The sequence below is a fragment of the Heptranchias perlo genome, chromosome 26 (genome assembly GCF_035084215.1).
Source record: "Heptranchias perlo isolate sHepPer1 chromosome 26, sHepPer1.hap1, whole genome shotgun sequence".
In the NCBI taxonomy this organism is placed as follows: Eukaryota; Metazoa; Chordata; class Chondrichthyes; order Hexanchiformes; family Hexanchidae; genus Heptranchias; species Heptranchias perlo.
In genome coordinates, this window is record NC_090350.1 from 19756726 (window position 1) to 19777930 (window position 21205).

General features: G+C 41.5%; 1 protein-coding gene across 1 annotated transcript in view; it reads left to right on the forward strand.

Annotated features, from left to right (window-relative positions):
* LOC137342532 (disks large-associated protein 2-like) overlaps positions 1–21205 on the forward strand; it is a 198138-nt gene that overhangs the window by 112763 nt on the left and 64170 nt on the right. The window contains exon 3 of the mRNA XM_068006468.1: positions 16287–16507. Coding sequence (XP_067862569.1) covers positions 16287–16507 — 221 coding nt within the window. The remainder of the gene's footprint in view (positions 1–16286; positions 16508–21205) is intronic.

Sequence of the window (21205 nt, forward strand, 5' to 3'; positions counted from 1 at the left end):
TTAGTTTTCAGCTCATTCTTCAACCTATTTTACTTCAGCCTCCTCTATTACTTCCATTATTTTTGAAGACCTGTATCATGTCTCCTCTCAGACTTTTCTCCAGCAAGAATGCATCTAATCATTTGAGCAATTCTTAATAATTTAGTCCCTAAGGCCTGGAATCATCCTGATCATTCTTCTTTGAACTATTTCTAATGCATCTATTTCCTTTTTGAAGTAGGGATGACGAAAACTGCATGTGCTTTCTAGCCTCCTTATTAAGTCACTGTAATCTAGGTCTTGCTATACTCTTTTTGAAACTGAATGTACATTCCTCATCCTGTGTAATAGCCTTAAATAAATTCCATTTCTCTCCTGATCCATTTTAAGTCTGGTTTCCCAACTCATTTGGCCCAAGACTCTTCTTATAGCTCCAAAATCTGCTTTTCCAAAGTCCTGTATCACCATATTGTTGCTTTTGGCCTCAGCTTTGACAACAACATCAACAATACAATGATGACTAGATCCCAGGTCCCTTATGATACCTCCTTTCCAAGCTGAAATGCCCTAGTTTCTCCAATTTTTCCTCATAATTCAAACCCTTGAAACTAGGGACCAGCCCCGTGACTTTTATTTGAAAAATCTCTAGTGCTTGAATGTCTCCCCTGTGCCTCAGCTGTGTATTTTCTGTTGGCCTTGTTGATTGCTGCTCTGCATTGGTTGAACACTGAGTCTACTAAGACTCCTAGGTTTCTTTCAACTTCATCCTTCGCTATTTCAAAACTTTTCATGGGGTACGTGTGCCGCATAGTTTCTCCCTTTGTTCAGTACTTTACATCAGTCTTGATTACATTTCATGATGTAACAAAATGTCTGTTCAAAGGCTGCATATGACCAACAGTTTTGAAATAATGAAACACAGGACTAATGTCAGACTGAAGGAAACCAGCTTATATGCAAACCATCGACCTCACTTTGCATATGGCAATTTAGTTAAAACCAATTTACTATTATGTAGGTTGGACGGACCATTGGAGTAAATAGCCCTTATCCATTGTTTTGACCAAAACCACAAATAGAGGAGTATGATTAATGTGATGCACGCCCTCCAGCAATGCAAGCCGCACGGAAAGCAATCATTTAGTTATTGATGATTGAGAGACAAATGGTCTCTCTTGTGTTAAACGAGCAGCTTCACACTCTGCCAACTGTTTATAGCATTCGCTTCACCTCAGTTAGCACAAATTTGAAAATGAAAATTCTGAAGACGCAGAATGATTAGATCAATAGAGCACCACCTCTCTCTCCAGCTGGACTAACAAGCATGTGTTTCCAACTGGGCGACCGGGACTCATAGCAATTTCCATCAGCGGTGCCATTTATCATCGTCTAATATGTCTGGCACACGATTCTTGGATCCCTTCAAACAAAACATCCATTTCTTTACTTCTACGAAAGAAGCTCATTATTAATGCTTAAATTAAATTACTCTGCTTGGTAAAGGAGGAGAGATTGAGAGCAGTGTGAGCTGACAATTTAATATCTTTTTAATTTCAAACCATCATTGAGTGGCTTATACGCATTACCTGAACCCCAGGATTAAATTACAGCTTATTATTCACTTTCTACCAGCGATAATTTCGTATCATGTACACTCAGGTCTTAGCAAGAAGGAAATCAAGTTAAGCGCACACAAAAGTAAAATGATCTTGATTGAAGATTGTGAGAGATTAATGTAGTGTTATCATTGCAGAATAATGCTGCCACCTGATTAACAGTTCTGCAATTCTACTACAGAATTCTAATTAAAGGGATTAAAGGGTCAATTTTAACCCCACATGCCCTACGAGAACAGGGCTTGCAGGGGAGATTAAAATACAGGCGGCGTTTGCCCTCCAGCTTAGCGCCGCACTCATGCCAGCCACGATTTTTACTCTCGGGTTTTGGGAGGCAAGCGATGCCTCGCCACAGGCCTCATTTAAATGCAAAAATCAGGGTCGCACGACGCACTTCAGACCCAGACGCCATTTTAACACAGTCACGCATTCAGCACCCAGAGCTGGCCTCCCCAGGAATGCCAGACACCAAGAAGCAGCAGGCGCAGAAGAGTGCTCGTCTGAGCTCCATTAGGAATCCTAGGGCCTCACCTGCCCCGGACTTTCCTCTCCACCCCCCCACCCCCCGCCCCGCAATTGCTTCCTGATCCCCACCCTCTAGACTTCCGTTTGCCGGGAACCATTCCCAGGGGTCCTCAGCACCGCCCTCCTCCCGTGCTCACCCTCTCTTGCTCCCAAGAGGGAGTCAGGCCTAACTTATTTGAATGAGGCCTGGGAGTTAAAATAATCCGGGACTCACGTTGGCAAGCCAGAGTCGGCCTAACAATTGCCCTGCCGGCCCTATGCTCTCCCCTTACCCCCAGTTAAAAACTGAGCGTGGTGTATAAAGAGGATACATGTTGGGGCCTGATAATACATTTGCACGTTACAAGAATGGCTAAACTAGAAACAAATGGGTCTGAAGAAAGATTCCCTTCTATAAAGTCATTTTCAGATAAAGGTTGAACTGCTTTCTGAAGAAATGGATTGCAATTGGGTCAAGGCTTCTATAAGTTGCAGATAAAAACAGGTAATTGGAAAATGTATGTACCATTGCCCATTCCAATCATTCTTTCAGAAGTGAAAATCCAAGAGGAATCTATATTTCACACAAAAAGTATTAAGACTTATAAAATCTTCTAATCACTCTTGCTGATCTTTGGCAGTGGATTCACTATATTTAATGCACTGAGCATTAAAAACAGGATAATGGATTACTATTTTCTGCATGGATCAGAATTGTATTTAAGATTTATGCATGGATCAGAAATTCTGTATAATATGAGTGGTTTGCTAAATTAGAATTCACCACTGGGATCACAAATGTGCTTGGACCAAGCAAGCATTTATTTGGTAAACTGTACCCAATTTGCACATTTGCAGAGGAAGTTTCTCTTGGAATTGCTCACAGGCACCATTCAGGAATGGAGCAGGAGGGCTTGACATGAGCATCCGGGCTCCGGGAGGGCTCTGAGCTGCGAGCGAGATGAGAAGATCAACAGGGAATGTCCAGCTGTACAAAGCAAGATACAAGAAAGGAGCAAAGCTCAACCTTCAGGCCCCTGAGAGAGGAAGCAAAACATACTGAAAGCAAAATGCTGGAAATCTGAAATAAAAACAGAAAATGCTGGAAAAGCTCAGCAAGTGAGGCAGCATCTGTAGAAGATGGACCAGTTCTGACGAAAGGTCTTTGACCTGAAAAGTTAACTGTTTCTTTCTCCACAGATGCTGCCTGACTTGCTGAGCTTTTCCAGCATTTTCTGTTTTTATAGCAAAACATCTTGGATGGATTTGCAGTAGGGCACGGTGAATTTTATGGCTAATTTAAAGATATTTGTTCTGAATTCATTAAATGTTTATGTGTTATGTTGCGAACCTTATTTTTAGTGCTACATCCTCGGGTTACCGATAAAGCAAGATGGCAACGGAAAACATTTCCAAAAAAGGTTTTGAACACTTCCAATAGTTCCCCATGACATCCTTACTAACTGGTTATTGGGAACTGTTTCCTCCTTTCCTACCTATTAAGTCATAGTTCAGACAATTGGTATTATTCAGTTAACAGTGATTAGTTACTCTTTTATGAATATATCTTTGTGAATCCAAATGACATTGTATTATACATTTTGCAAGTGTGACTGACATGCTACATTTGAGAAGTTCAATTATATACATATATGCGGTGTGTCATAATTATTAGTAATTTAGTGAAAAACACAGTGATATTACACTACAGTACTTGCTACCTGGTGCAGTTACTCTTTAACTAATCATTTGCCACTATTACACTCTTACACCATTAAAATTTTGGCATTTGTCAAACTTCCTTAAACACCACCTATAAAGAGAGAAGTACTGAAAATCTCACCAGACAGATTAAATTCCCAAAGTATCTTTTTTTGGGTGGGGAGGTGGATTTGACCTGATCAGGGTAAGGGAGGTCAATACCTTTTGCAGGAGCAACTCATCCAAGCAATTGTAAGATAACTGATTGCCTGATGCAATGTGCCAAGTTCAAATAGTTTGAACTTTTAAATTTTTTTTTATGAAAAGCTTTGACTGTCACCACTGCCTATCCTATACTGCGGCAAGACAGCACAGGAATTTCCTGGCACCCAGCAGTGTCACAAGTAGCCACAGCGCTCGCACTCAATTTGTAAAAGACTCTGCTCCCAGGAAATGGATCGGGGTCAGGAATGCAGGCATGGGGTGGCACACCTGATTTCCTGCCCCACCGAAGATCTGCCACCATTGTGGCATACAGGAAGATGGGCCTTACTATCCTCAAAAATGAATATTTTGATGACCGGTCTAACTCACCCAGAATTAAAAGCATTATCCAACATATTGTAGCCCCATTAAATCACTGCTCTAACATGTTGTGCAGTTGACTTCTGACTGCAGTCTTTTCTCACAACATTTTATCCTCTTATGAAGGAGTTTACACTAAATGTTAGTCAAAATTTTCTGCTTCACAAGTTCTTGCATATTTATAATTATAGTGGAAAGTAATCCAAAGACGCAAACTGTTTTGCCCTATTATTTCAACTTTTTACAAAATAACAGAAGTTAGGCTTGGGGAGTGATGTGCAGTTCAGGTTTCAAACTCAGCAGCACATCGTCTGTGATAGTCATTGAACGGCAAAATTAACAATTTCATCAAATAGCGGTGTAAATTGGATTTTCAGTTTTATTCACTTTAACACAAATGTTCACTTCTTGTGCATTCACCAAAGTGGAAAAGACTGTGGAGGTTAAATTGGATTAGGCCAATAACCGGGCACGGGTATCGCGATCCGCGACTAACCCACGCCCAGTGCTTCCTTCCCAGGCAGTACGAGACATTCGTCCAGCGTCAGTACTTACCTGAAAGCAGCGTTGCAAATCAGCGTTGACACGAGGATTCAAGGACATTCACACTTTTCACCAGCAGGGGGAGCCCCAATCTCTTAAAGGCAGGATGTCTCTCACAGCCTGCCAAAATCTCTTAAAGGTAGCCAGTACCTGTAATTTGCTAAAAATAACAGTCTGCTGTCTGCACGGAGTCTGACTGGAGATCAGACGTTACACACATAAAACACAGCTGCAGTCCCTATGTTTACAAACTGTTGAGTTATGTTAAAACATTGAATAAAGGTTGCGCATCACTAAATCCCACATCCTCCAATCTGCATGCCAGACCTCAACAATCTGCCGGTTCGAGTTGGCACCAAGCCTGTGAGAGTGCATGCACCAAGGTTCTCTGCTGATGCAAGAGGTGGACAGAAGGAGGGGCATTCTATATCCGCAGTGGTGGTGGTGGGGGGTGTGGGTGGGGGGGTGCAAGAGGCAAGAGGCCCTCCAGACATATGCTCACAAGGCAGTGGGAGGCAGAAGGGGACAAGATGGATGTAGTGCAGGAAGAAGTTCAATGCTTTGACACGAGTGGTCAAACGGTGAGGTCAACTGTCAAGTGGCGTCTCCTACGACTAGCCACATCCACTGTTCCACGCACTACACCCCCATCATCTACCTACCAACAAACGCTTTCAATCAGTACTCAACTCTTCCAATCAGATGCTTCCTCTTACGCTTACACATTAACACTGTTGCAAGCTGCACACCCAAAACTCACAGGTCAGACACACTGGCAGCTATTCAACCATGACAGGCACATCACCCAAACACACGTCCCGCTTTCTTGCAGGAGAAGGTGGTGCATAACAGGAGGCAGCAAGCTACAGTGGCATTTAGCCCCTCGAGCCTGTTCCGCCATTCAATGAGATCATGGTTGATCTGTGACCTAACTCCGTATACCCACCTTAGCTCCATATCCCTCAATAACCTTGGTTCACAGAAATCTACCAATCTTAGATTTAAAATTCACAATTGAGCTAGCATCAATTGCCGTCTGCAGAAGAGCGTTCCAAACTTCTCCTACCCTTTGCGTATAGAAGCGTTTCCTAACTTCACTCCTGCATGTCCTGGCTCTAAATGTTAGGCTATGTCCTCTCGTCCTAGTATTCAAGTACAGGAGACCTCTAAAAACAGTTACAAATGCATCAGCAGCCAGAAGCAATAATCCAGCAACTAACCTGTAAATCCAGCATGGTCCCTTTAAATAGCGCTGGTGGGGGGCCCTCCAGGCACTCTATGACATGCTCAGATGGTCGGGGTTAAGACTGTGCGTTGAGTGGAGCGTTAAGTCCCAAAATGGTGTCTATCACTTTAAATCGGCGTTGCACACTGATCAAATGCATTTTCTCCCTACTTTACATGCTGTCGGTCTTCGTTATTTGCGCATGTGCTAAACCCTTTACTAAGATGGTGAGTCCGGCGCACGTCATGCCATAAGCGTGCGTGCACATCCAAGACGTCATCTTCGATGTTCGGGAGGCCGCGTAGCGCCAAAACATCGAGCGCTTGACGGCCCAATTTCTAGCCCTGTGTTTTTGTTGCCGAACCTATTCTGTCAAATGCGCTACAGTAATAAATTATTTGGTAACTTTACATTTTCCTGATAAATTATTAATACTCAATTGCTCTGTGACTGGATAATCAGTTTCCCACTTTATTTGATGTAATTATATTTCCATTACATTCGTAATTGCTGCAGGTGAAGCTTTTAGGATGATTGCAAGCCTTTATTTATCAAGTCATTGGGCTTTGAGCACCTGGGAATGGATGATAATTTTTGCTTATAAATTGGCAACAGTCATATGGGGCGCTGTTTGCACAAAGACAGATCTGGGTGTTTGACACTGAGCACAAAGAACTATAAGACCCATGAGAAAAAGTAACCCTGCAATAATATTAGATTTATGATTCTGAAACTGAATCCATTTGGACCTCTGGATTCAAATTCCAGGAGGTAAATTTTCCAAAGCTCTGCTGCCGGTGCAGAATCTCACTTGACAGCAGCGCAGATTGGAAAATCAGGCACTTAAATCAGTTGGCCTGATTTGTGCTGCTCCTGATTTTCTTGCATGAGGGGCATGGTGAGGTGTGGAGACTGGGGAGAGGTGCACATCAGCACTGAGAGAATTTGGAAAGAAATCTGTAAGAGATCTCCTCAGGAACAGTGTTTTTTTGATTGGTTCCTGGAGAATGATAATGTTCCTTCTACAAAATAGGTAGACAATAAATAGGCCTACAAATTCTGCAGTGCTGGCTCCGGACGTCATCCCAAACCCTAGGGATGGGGGTCATTGAAATAATAAGGGTAGGCACTCACAGCTGTAACGGTGCAATGGGGATGCCCACTCTGCAGGGGCAGTGGAAACTCGGAATGACACCCGGCCACGTCGAGAGGGAGAGCAAGAGACTGCTTGAGCCCAAAGATGGCATGGTATGTGCCAATTGGTCTCTGTGACAATGGCAATCCTTCCTGGATCGGCCCTTTGCGTAAGTAAGTTTAATAATCTTTTGTGAAATTTGTAATTTTGTCTTATTTACAAACTTCATATTCAATGCTAAATTTCTGGTTTGGTGAGAGTCTAATATGGTGGCTTAAAGGTTTTCAAAAAATGTCATCAGTCCACCTTTTTTTATAGTATTGCTTTTTGCTGATTGCTCATTGTTGATTGTTTTCGCATGTGTCCTTAGTACCTTTTACAGACCATCTGTTTGTAATTGGTTTTTATGGTGAACGCCAATAAATATATAAAACTTAAGAAAAGGTTAAACTAATTTACATATTTTTTTCTTCACTGAATATTAGCTTAGTTCATTTGGTAGCACTCTCACTTCTAAGTCAGAAGGTTGTGAAATCACAGCCCACTACAGACCTAAGCACATAATGTAGTGTGACAGTTCTGAGGGATTGTTACATTGTCAGAGGTGTCATCCTTTGGATGAGACGTTAAACTAAGGCCCTGTCTCACTGCTCAGATGGACGTAAAAGATTTCATGGTACGACTTGGAGAACAGTTAGTTCTCTCAATGCCCTGGCCAACATTTCTCCCTCAATCAATATAACCAAAAATAGATTATCTGCTCATTTATTTATTTGGTATGCGGGGGACCTTACTGGAGATTGGTGGCAATGTTTGCCCACATAACAACATTTCAAGAGTAACCCACTAGTTGTGAAGTGGTTTGAAATATCCTGAGGATATGATAAGGTGCTATATAAATGCCAAATATTACCAAATATCTCTGCAACAGTATTTAGTGTTACCAAACTGTTCTATTTAAATATACATGTTTAAATCAGGATTTTTATTCAGGATTTTTCTCCAATCTTCCAGAACTTGCTATTTATAAATATGAACAATTCTTATTTTTAATTCTCAGCATAAACTTTAATAAAAGAATGCGGCTGCTGTATCGATTTAGAATGTAGAGATGTGCACTGTCATTTCCCCCATGTCGGCTTTCTCCCCAGCTATATTTGTATTCAGCTTACTTACTACACAGTACACATTTTTGCTTGCAAAGTTACCTCAGAAAATGTTGTCGTTTCTGCTTTACTATGTTTTGATGTTTTGTACAAAAAAATGTAGTTACTCGTAAAAAAGATTTCCTGAAGATTTTTACTCTCAGTAATTTTATATTGGAGTGGGCAGTGCTCCCTGTAAGTCCTGGTACACACTTTGAATGGCCAGTCTCCAAGACTTGAATGGCGGTGTGACCACTCCACCCACTGCCCACCCGATACAAACCCAGCACGAAAATTGGCCCTGTCATTTTTATAGACAGATTAACAGGCTACAAATTGAAAAACTGAGGGGAAGGACCTCAGTTTTGAAAAGAGTAGTAAAGAAGATAAGGTAAATCAGAAATAGTGATTCCAGGGATTTTAAATCCTGAAAATTGTAGGAAGAGAGGAAGACTGAGGGAGTTAAAGCAGTCCATAACTTCTGGGTTTTGGGAATGAGTGAGTTGGAATAGGAGATAGCCCAATAACGTCAAGATGTAGAGAGGAGGAAAAGTGTAAAGAATGGTGTACTTGATTCTTAGGACAAACAAGTGTCCAGATGGATGCTGACCATAGCGGTATTGATAAAATACAGAAAAACAAGAAAGGTTGTGATAGAGAGAAACAGGATGGAGACAGAAAGTGCTAGAAATATTGCCTATCAGGTGACAAGCGTTCTTGTAACCTGTTTGGTAATGTGAGTGAAGTATTAGAATAGCCTTTCTAAGTCTTGGATGAACTTGGGTTGGACATCTTGGATCCTTTCTATAGTGTTGATTGGGTGTGTGAAGATAGTGCGAGATTTAACAACTACTTCATGAAATTGTGTACATAACATAGAAAGCACTACACTGCACACATGGTTAGTATCTGAAAGTAACTAATGTAATCCAGATATTTCGAAAAGGAATAAGACACGCATCAGGGAATGATAGATCAGTTAGTGAAGAAATGCTAGAGGGCATTTTGTGGGGTCGCTGTCAGTGTTCATTTGAGAAGAATAGAAGTCATAAGAAGTAGCTAGCATTGCCTTAGAAAGAATAGATTGTTTGTGAATTTTCTGGCATTTGTTGAGCAGGTTACTAATTTAGTACATGAAGGCCATGGATTTTCCAAACTCATTCAATGAAGCTCAGTATGTGATGAAAGAAAATTAACATTGAATAGCTAGATTGAAAATTGGTTCAGCGATAGAAAGCTGAAGGTGCTGATAAATGGAAAGGCTTTGTGGGGGAAGGGTTTACGCATGGACAGAGATTAGTATCACGCTGTAGGGATCCAGTTTGGGACCACCTTGTTTATATTATTCATACATAATCTGAAGCAGAATACCACTTGTAATATTACAAAATTTGATGATCCCAAATGTGCGGTCACGTGACTTGTGCCAGGAAGATTTGTTATGTGAAAAGTACAAATTAAATGGATTGTTCAGGAGCTGCAGATAGAATTTGGTGTGGATAATGTGAGGTGAGAGGGTATGTCCATTGGCATAGTTGAGAAAGGAGAAAGACCCAGATGGGATTATTGACCAGTCATTAAAAGTACCCAGTCAATATGAGACTGTTATCAACTAATCAAGTACTGGGATTTATCTCAAGGGCATTTTATTTTAATTCACAACATATTACTCTAACTCTGTAAGGCTACGTTTAGAACATGATGTCCTACCTTCAGAAGGACACTGATTTATTGGAGAGTGTTCGGAGAAAAGCAGCAAGGGTACTTAAGGTTTTAATTGGAAGGAGAGTCTCAAATAAATTGAATTTATGTACACTGGCAAAACAAAAATTGAGAAGCACATGATCCTCCTCTTCAAAATGCTGAAAAGATGGATGTAATCAGGCTCCATATCTTAAATCGTGATCCTGGAACTAAAGAATTTCAGCACTGGTGAATTACCCTCAACTGAAGCTAGAGATTAGAAAAACAATATTTCTTGTAGGATGATAGATAATTGGAAAGAAGCAACTGATTAACTCCTTTACAAAAAGGGCAAAATGAATGTCTTATTGGGAATGGGATTAGCATTTTTAAGTTTGGGTAGATTTCCTCACAGAGCCCCCACCTACTCATTCCCCCACCACTCACCCCCCCCACCACCCAACAGCCTGCCTAAGGACAGAGATGTTCCCATTTTTCCTGGCCCATGCCATTTCTACAGCCCAGGTCCACTCCCTGACATGGCCTTACACTGGGATGGGGTAAAGGGGGTGCATGATGGAAACAGGATGTTGGCTTCCTGTGCTGTGCCACCAGAATCAGGGCAACAGCCAAAAGAACTTGAGTCCTGAAGATTAACTCAGGAGGGAATTCCTTCAAAAAGTAGACGAAACTCATCTTTGCGCTACCCTCAAGACTCTTGGAGTTCCTCCCGCCCACGGGGGTCCTGGTGCAAGCTCCAGTGCCAGGTTTCTTCAGGCACCCCTCCACCCAGGCACCCAATGGCCAGGGGAGTGAGATGAAAGGTCGGGAATGCTTCCTCCATTCTTACACTGGACCTGCACCTACTCCAGGGATGGGCCAGTGACATAAATTTGGGGAGCCGCAAAAAAACTGAGGCAGCGCTGTGGGCCATGGAGACCTGATGTAATGGGTCTAAATCCCTTTTTTCTTTGCACCATGTCTGAAAACTGAGCATTCTCCATGCACAGTAAAGAGGAAAATGTCATTTAGAGGCACCAAGTTATAGTCCAACAATTTTATTTGAAATTCACAAGCTTTCGGAGGCTTCCTCCTTCCTCAGGTGAATGTTGTGGAAATGAAATCCTCGAATCCTTCACATTTATAAATCACAGAACAATGCCTGGTGATTACAGATAGTCTTTTCAACTGCCCGTTGCCACGGCAATCACAGTGTGCAGACAGAGAGGTGTTACCTAAAAGGCCACCGAATATACAAACCACCAAAAAAAACAGAGAGAGGCAGAAACAAACATAGAAAAGACAGCAAATGACCCGTTATATTAAAAACAGATAACATTTGTTCGTTGGTGGGGTTACGTGTAGCGTGACATGAACCCAAGATCCCGGTTGAGGCTGTCCTCATGGGTGCGGAACTTGGCTATCAATTTCTGCTCGACGATTTTGCGTTGTCGTGTGTCTCGAAGGCCGCCTTGGATGAACGGATGAACGGAAAGGATGCCCCAGAGCATGGTACATTGGCGAGACCATGCAGACGCTGCGACAACGGACGAACGGACACCGCGCAACAATCGCCAGACAGGAGGGTTCCCTTCCAGTCGGGGAACACTTCAGCAGTCAAGGACATTCAGTCACCGACCTTCGGGTAAGCATACTCCAAGGCGGCCTTCGAGACACACGACAACGCAAAATCGTCGAGCAGAAATTGATAGCCAAGTTCCGCACCCATGAGGACGGCCTCAACCGGGATCTTGGGTTCATGTCACGCTACACGTAACCCCACCAGCGAACAAATGTTATCTGTTTTTAATATAACGGGTCATTTGCTGTCTTTTCTATGTTTGTTTCTGCCTCTCTCTCTGTTTTTTTTGGTGGTTTGTATATTCGGTGGCCTTTTAGGTAACACCTCTCTGTCTGCACACTGTGATTGCCGTGGCAACGGGCAGTTGGAAAGACTATCTGTAATCACCAGGCATTATTCTGTGATTTATAAATGCGAAGGATTCGAGGATTTCATTTCCACAACATTCACCTGAGGAAGGAGGAAGCCTCCGAAAGCTTGTGAATTTCAAATAAAATTGTTGGACTATAACTTGGTGTTGTGGAATTGTTTGCAATTGTCAGCCCCAGTCCATCACCGGCATCTCCACATCATTTAGAGGCACAACCATGAATAAAAAATTGTGGGTGAAATCATTGGCAATTCTGGGACCTGGAAGAAGGAAAGGAGGTATCACCAGATGATCAAGTATTCTTTGAAGCACAAAGGCCCTGTGGATATTATGCCATAGTGTGTGACTGCTTAATGCATTCTTCCTTCTATTTTAGCAGAGGTGACAATTCACTTATTGAAAACAGGCCAACGCCACTGCTAACATAGCAGAGAGAGGAACGTATTAAGTGTTTGTACACTGCTATCACCCAGCAGAATTCCTGGACTAATGTTCTGCTGGGCTATGGAAAGATCATATGTGGACTCCAACTGATCAGGTTTGAATAATGCAGATTGAAATGTTGGTGCTCCACGATTAAATTCAGGGCTCACGGAAAAGTTCCACAAAATTCTAACTTGTTATACGTTTTACTAAATGATCTATCATGAGATAAACGGAATTGGATTTATTCTTGAACAGGAAAAATTTGCATGGCTATGGGGATAGAGCGGGGCAATGGGACTGATTGGATAGCTCTTTCAAAGAGCCAGCACAGGCACAACGAGCCGAATGGCCTCCTGCTGTGCTGTAACAGTCTATGATTTTTAGGAGCCAATTCAAGAGCAAGGTTGAAGAAAGCCTGGCAACGAGTCACCTTCACGCCGTAAATAGAGAACTTGCATTTGTACAAAGCACCTTTTATGGCTTCAGGACACCTCAAGGCACTTCATAACCAATAGTTACTTCTGTTTTTAGTAGGCAAGTATAGCTGCCAATCTGTGTACACCAAGGTCCCACAAACAGAATGAGATGAATGACAGTTAATCTGTTTTTGATGGTGTTGGTTGAGGGATGAATGTTGGCCAGGAGAAATGCTCATCTTCTAAATAATGCCAAGGGAGCTTTTATGTCTAGCTCAACAGGCAGACAGGTCCTTCGTTTCTCTCATCTTAAGGACAGCATCTCCGACAGAGCAGTGCTGTACTGAAATGTTAGCCTAAATTACATGTTTAAGTCTTGAAGTGGGGCTTGAACTTATAACCTTCTGATTCAGAGACTGGAGTGTAAAGGCCAAGTCAAGCTGATTCAAGAGAAAAAGAAAATATTTAATTTCAATTTTTTTTCTGCATTTCCTGAATGTATAGCACAGAAATTACTATTAGTGATACCAGCAGGTGAACATTCACCTCATTTGCGCGATATTCCACTGCCAGCTATTTTAATGTAGGCCTCAACCCATTTAAAATTCATTAAAATAGGTGACAGAGGAATGTCACATGGATGAATTAAGTGTTCATCTGACTAATACAACCAGCTGCAATTTCTAGGCTCATAAGTTAACTGAAGAAAATCTGTATTCTGCATTCATAAATTTAAGCTTGTATATGACTGCACTTCAAAGCTATATATTTTTGCACTTTTATGTCTGTTTCTTGCTGCTGCCATAATTCTTATGTATTAAATCAATTTGTGAAAACTCAAGTATTGACTTTAAGGACAAATAACACCCATGCTCTCATAAAAGGTCTGTCAATAGTCTGTAAAGCTGTTCACACAATTTTCTGTTAGCTTTTTGCTTTCTATATGTTTCTGACTGTATATATTTAACCTATAAATTGATAAGTTGGATCTCAAATATTGAACATCTTCCAACCACCCAACTTTGAATATTTTTGTCCGGCAGCATTCCATGTCATATGTCACTGTGGAGCAGTGATTTTTAGATCACCTGCATGGTCAATAAATGCTAGCAGCTGGAACTTTAGTGTGAAGCCTTTTAGACAGATGGCAAACAACTGAGATTTGGAGAAAACATAAGGCCAAGCTGCAGGGAATTATACCAATACACAGCGTCTGGATCTGGTTCAGCAAGAGCTGGTGTTAGCAACAGCAACAGTAGCAAATTATATCAGACAAGTGCATCATTACCAAGGATTGGAAGATTGCACTGCAATAAAGGGCCTGCTTGAGAGGAAAAAGCCAGACTTCTATTCTTAAAACACACACAAAAATAAAGACTATTGGTGGCTGAAAGGTGAAAGGAGGCAGTGAAGTAAAACCATTGTCAACTTTGGCATGAAAATAAGCTGCCCACAGGAAACTCTGTTCTGGAGTTGCCTCTGTTCAGGATTATGCTGTCTGCATTAAGTTAGCCCCACCCCCCAACACTGCCAAGTTCAAAACCTGCTCTGTGGCTAGTCCTCCAATGATGTCATCAACAGTTGCCAATTAAACAAAAATATTGTGACAATTCTTCTGTGCTCTGTCTTCATAATCTCAGGTTTTAATTGGCTGGAGAAATGCCTTTCAAGTTGTTTTCGGCCTGTTTTAAAATCCCTTTTTGAAAAAGTTGTCCCACCTCCAGAATGGATGGTGGCAGAAGGAGAAATTTAAATTCAGCACTTGGAGAGCAACTTGCCTCCCACGTATATTGAAAAAAACTTTAAAGCCTGTTTTTCCAGCCAATTAAAATGATGAGGATTACCATGGTTGCACCATGGAAGAATAAACTCATCTGCAGGAATCAGAGGCTTAAGATACTCTTATTTATTTATTTCTTCATGTCTTTTTTTTTGCAAAATTTGTGTTTAATCAACAACTGTTGATGGCATCACTGGGGGAATTATTACATCTGAAAGTGGGCACTCCTGACAGTATAACACTCCTTCATTAGAGCACTGAAATGTCAGCCGAGATTATGTGATCAAGTCCATAGTGGAGCTTGAATCCACAGCCTTTTGATTCTGAGGTGAGAGTGCTACCAACTGAGCCAAGCTGATACAGCATTTGAAAAATAAAAAAAACATGTAATCTACATCTTGCCTTGACGTAAGTCATCTTTGCAGTTAATTTCTTTGTGTCTGTGATATCAAAGTATATTTGATTAATAAGGAGTATTATTACAGACCAGGGAAAAGGGTGCTTGAAAATAGCAGTGTTTGTGAATGGATTTTCTGCAGCTGTGAAGCTTCAGGATATATCGAAACCACTTGTACGAATATAGAGTCAGGAATGAATCAGTTTGAACCTGTGTGTATATTTGTCTGTGTCTGTGTTTTGAAACTGTTTAACTACAGCTCTTAAGCAATGTACAATAAACTGCAATCAGAAACAAAAGAATAGATTTGGTGCTAGTTAATCAGATCTTTATTTCTAGGGAATGTTATGCTGGGCTTGTGTTAATTCCTACTGTATATTAATCAGTACCGATGGGTTCCACTTGTTTGGGATAATAGTGAGATAAAGGCGAAAGTTTTTTTCCAACAGCTTTTAACAGGTTTCAAAATAAATTAAACAGGCTTCAATAGTAAAATGGTTTCAAAAAATAAAGTTAGCCATTTAAAAAAAAATCATTCTCAGAATGTGGGCTTCGTTGGCAAGGCCGGCATTTATTGCCCATCCATAGCTGCCCTTGAGAAGATGGTGATGGTGAGCCTTCTTCTTGAACTGCTGCAGTCCATGTGGTGAAGTTACTCCCATAATTAGGGAGTAGGGAGTCCCATGATTTTGACCCAGTGACAATGAATGAACAGCGATATATGTCCAGATAAACTACAAGGCAGAGAAAGAGAGTGCACTGTGATGACTATAAAACCTTGCACATCACAAATGACCATATTACCATGGTATAACACCTCCCTGCATTTCCTCCCATCGATCGATTGAAGGCAAAAAAATTTACATCTTGCCCATAGGGAAGCTAACCTTTCCAGAGAAGAAAACCTTGCTGTGGGCTATCTCTGTGTCCTTGTTACGAAACCAAACAAGGCATTCTGCCTCCACTCCTTTTTAAAATGTAGTATTGCCTAAAGACATCCAAGTCACTGAGCTCACACACAAGCATCCAACATGATTTATTACAAACAAAAAACTATTCGTCAATAAGTAGTTTTAGGATCTTGAGCAGACTGTTCATAATCATCTATAAAAATACTATTACAGTCAACAGTCTGTCATGACGTTTACGGCAGTAGATTTAACCCCTTCATCTGTTCCATTGTATTTTTGGCTGTCTAGGTGCCCCAGGATGAATGGGGTGGTGGGTATCCAGGAGTGAACAAGGACGGAGAAATCCCTTGTCGACGAATGCGCAGCGGCAGCTACATCAAAGCAATGGGGGATGATGAAAGTGGCGACTCGGATGCAAGCCCAAAGATGTCACCAAAGGGAGCTTCTCAGCATGAGAGCTATCTGAAATCTATCATTTCGGGAAGCAGCAGTGAGCCGATTCGCTCAAAGTAAGGCTAACGGCCCCTGCTGAGTCCCAATCAGCGTGGGCTATGTTGTCTTGTAATTTTTATTTTTCCTTCTGGAATCTTAACGGTTGTTCATTCCAGAGACCTGTCGTACACATCACATAAAAGCTGACACACATCATTAAAGTTTCATGTGAGCAGCACATTGTGGTGCATGCCCATTTTGCATGGTTTGTACAGAAGATGCTGTTTATGTATCTACTGCCCTTATCCGGGATGTCAAGAGTTATCTGAACTCAATGGGGACAACAGTATGGGTGCTATTATTGACCTCAATGCCCCCCTGGGTTAGGGAGAGGAAATGTCATCAGGGTTTTCACTCCTGATTGCTATCCGATAATCGTTGCTGGAAATGTGCATTTGTGGCGGTCTGATATAAACAGGATTATGTCAGGTGTGATGTTCCCTGTAGTTGAATAGCCATACTGTGGCTGATGTGAGTGAATTCTCTGCCTTTGTCTATTGCGTGTTGTAGTAGCACAAAGACCTGAGATGCGAAAAATATTTTATCCCCCTTTTCTGCTTCCCTACCCCTACACTATACTCCTTCAACTGGGAGAGTGTATGTGGGGGGGGGTGGGGGGAGGTGGGGAGGATGAAATAATCTGAGAATGGGCTTCTCCACAGTTCATATCAACCAATGGAGCAGGGTAGGACAGGACTTATTGATATACTGCTCCCCCAGATATAGTGCTTTGGCACGCTGAGGTACCCAATGTTTGAAGATTTTCCAGTTCATCTAGTTCATATAACAAGTGGTTTCTTCCTTGCGGCCTGATCATAGGGTTAGTTATTGGGCAGTAAACGTAAACACCTGATTGTGGGAGACACATTATCCGTTTATGGGAAAAACTGTATGATGCTGAACCCAAGAGAATAACTATGCACTTATTCAGAATTTTCACAAGGACTGGCTATCAAAGTAATTATTGCAGCTTGAAGGTGCACTGTCATCAGGAATTTTTATTATGGAAAAATACACAAATTTCTGCACATGAACGGAGAACCAATGTGGGAAATCCAAAATAATGGCAACCAAGAAAAGATGCCTTAATTTTCACCATAATGATTGATTACATCATTATAAAAATCACAGAAAGTCCTTGCAGTTTTCATTTCTGATCATTCTTTCAAATTTACAGGCTGAAATTCCATTGTACCTATTAGAATTTCCTGATCATAATGGGCCTTTAAACTGGCAAATACTTAACTGAGTGTTTTCATATTTGAGACCTGGGTTTGTATTCAGGTCAGGTAGAACGGATATAAATCTCCCATCTTTGGCAGATGCAAGGGTCCCAGATAAAATGAGTTTGGACAGTGTCTGTCCAGTTCTCAATCACTGTATGTCTACAATATAAAGCTGCCAGTAATTCTGCGTGATTTCACACTAAATTGACTGTTTCACTCGGAGAGGCCATTTCGGGATCAGCCAATAGCATGCTGGTGAATTTTAGGGACTAGCTACGACTCTAAGGTTGGGGCTAAGCATATTGTTGGGCAGAGTAGAGGGAGCTTTACTCTCCAGTCAGCTATGCGATACTTGACCTAAAGAGTTTGATTCTGCCACTGATGCAAAACGAGTGAAAAAGCATTCCATTCCCCAGCACTGACATCTCACACCCTGAGGAGTACAATACCCACTAAAATATGTGTAAAACATTTTTTGTGAAATAACAGTATTAACCCTTTCCTTCATCCAACAAGCTCCTGATAATGTTGAAACTGCAGGGGCTGACTTGTGATTGATATTTTACTGAAATCTACACATAGGTTACTGTTGTATACGTGTTCTTCATTTAGAGGCACAAATAGGACTGCTCTACTGAAGCAATTATTGACAACAGAAGCATTACTTTCACAATATACACCATGTTGCGACCAAGAGAGGGGCCATCTGACCTACACCGCACACATATAACCCCACCTTACCTCACCAGCTTCTGCCAATGGCTGTGGTACCAGCCAAGAGGAAATGTACAAAATGTATTCCAAAGAGATGCTGTTTTCGGTTTGCTCCACCTGGTGTGCAGAGAAAGTCTTCCCCCTCCTTCTGGGGGAGGGGCCCTCCCTGGTCAACCCAGATAAGATCAAGAACCCTTAAAGCTTGGAAATGATAATGGCATGATCACACACCCAGCACTCCATAGTGCAGCACACTGGTACACTGAAAGCAGCACCTCTGAGCTACCTTCATAAATTGTTTTAGTAACCTAAAACTCACATGACCTTTTTTAAGGTCATCAGTATAGCTGCCACCTTATTTTAGGATGGTGCTGCAAGGCCTTGTCTTGTATGCCATTCCCCGCCGACATGAATGGCGTACTGCTTCTGCAGGCACATTATATCAATCAAGGGATGGATGGGAGGTAATTGCTACCCACTTGTAATTTTCCACTTTAACAGCTGCAATTGTGGTGCATCCAGAAAATTCAAGCACTGCTTGAAATTTAGTTTTAAAAATCTCCCATTGGAAATATCTGGAATCATGTTGTTTGTTGGATCGGAACCACAGGCATTGTGGTGTCCTGGGCAATGGGGCACAATTTTTGATGAAGTAGTATATAGCCTATACTTTATTGTTGAACTGATACCTCTTTCCACTCTCCCTGGAGGAATTGCTCGTTTTGGGTACTAATATTTGACTACCACACTGTACACTGGAAAGTTCCCACACATTTTAAATCCATTACGGTTAGATTTTATTCCATAAATTATCAGTTCCATTTTTGACCGCTGACCGAACAGAAAGATGGATATGTTCTTGTGTTACCTATCAGCATTTATTTCCATCTCACTCTAGAATTTATCTGTTTCCTTTAACTGTACGATTGTTTTTTTTACCGTTAACGCATGGTTCTGTGCTGCCACCTACAGAGAACAGTTGGAAATGGATAGACTGCATGATGCAGGGCATTCCAGGGTTATGAGAAGTGTTGCTTGAATTGCTGTCAAGTGATTATTAGTTACGATACTGTTCCGTTTAGGATCATATGTCCAATCCATTTCCTAATTACAGTTGTACGTTTGCACACAATTGAAATGAAAGAGGAAACATCTCAGTAGCTAACTCCAGTAAAACAGCAGCGCTGATGTTTTTGGACAGATCCCAGCCATGTCATTTAAACAGACTTTTAAGTACTGTAAATGTACTTAAGGATGACAGTAATAATATAGCAGTCATCTGCTAAGTTTATTTTAGGTATTGTGTGAATGAAATAAGCCCATTCAACTGACATTTTACCTGACACTTTCTCCACAGGCTGAAGCTGCTGCAACATGCTTGAGAAGGCCTGATTTATTTTTTGATTCCCCACCCCCCCCTTGCAAAAGAAAAAAAAGACAATCATTTTTATAGCACCTTTCGTGACCTCAGGATGTCCCAAGGCGCTTTACAGCCAATGTAATAGTTTTGAAGTGTAGTCACTGTTGTAAAATAGGAAACGCAGCAGCCAATTTGTGCACAGCAAGATCCCACAAACAGCAATGTGATAATGACCAGAAAATCTGATATTGGTTGAGGAATAAATATTGGCCAAGAAACTGGGAAGAACTTCCCTGCTCTCCTTCAAAATAGTGCCATGGGATCTTTTACATCCATTTGAGAGGGCAGGCGGGGCCTCGGTTTCATGTCTCATCGGAAAAACAGCTCCTCTGACAGTGCAGCACTCCCTGAGTACTTCACTGGAGTGTCAGCCTGGATTATGTGCTCAAGTCTCTGGAGTGCGGCTTGAACCCACAACCTTCTGACTCAGAGGCGTGATCTTGCAAATTTTGTTCATTTATTGATCTGTGTTACAAATCATTCCCCATCTGAGAGGGTTTAGTAAGCTAGTTGTTGTTAGACTTTGGACAACATTGTTCCCTAACAATTATCATGCCTTTGCTTCACCTTGGATCACCTCCCTTCCCTATTTTTGCAATTTCCAGCTGAGTTTAAAAACTCCAATGGGGAGCAATCTTAACCTAACCCGCCCATTGGAAAATTGACAAAATCGGGTGTAATGCTGGTTTTATACCTCGCCCGATTTTACTCTCCATTGAAGTGAGTGGAGAGTAATATTGGGCAGGCTGTAAAACCAGCATTCCACCCGATCCCACCCGGTTTCCCACCCGGCAAGTTAGCTAAAATTCCCCTACATGTGTGGGTGGAGAACCTAGGAACTGCGAGTGAAGTCTCCATGCAGTAAAGTGTCGTAAGGCTGACCTCTCCCCACCTTAATCATTATAATTTTGAAGTTAAAAGTGCTGCAAAGTCATAGGGTCTACTACACCTTGCCAGTAACAAATTGATTCGATGGGCTCCACAGTCTGTATGTGTGTTTTTAACGTGCCACACCTACAACTCTAACTCTTTACAATACTGTTAGCAGTTAAACATTATACAGCACCACAAAACATTTCTTCATTTACAATATTCTGTGAGTAAACTCAAAACAAAGTATCTAATGTTGACATTAATATTTGAAGCAGAACTGTGTCAATATTTAAGAATAGGTCAGATGGGTGATTGAAGAATAGGGGGATAAAAGGATATAGGAACAGGACAGGCATATGGGGTTGGGACTACTGCTTATTTGGAGGATAAACACCAACACAAATTGGTTGGGCTGAATGAACTGGGTTTTATGTTGTAACTTCTATGTAAATATTAATCACCTTTAATGGTGTACCTACTGA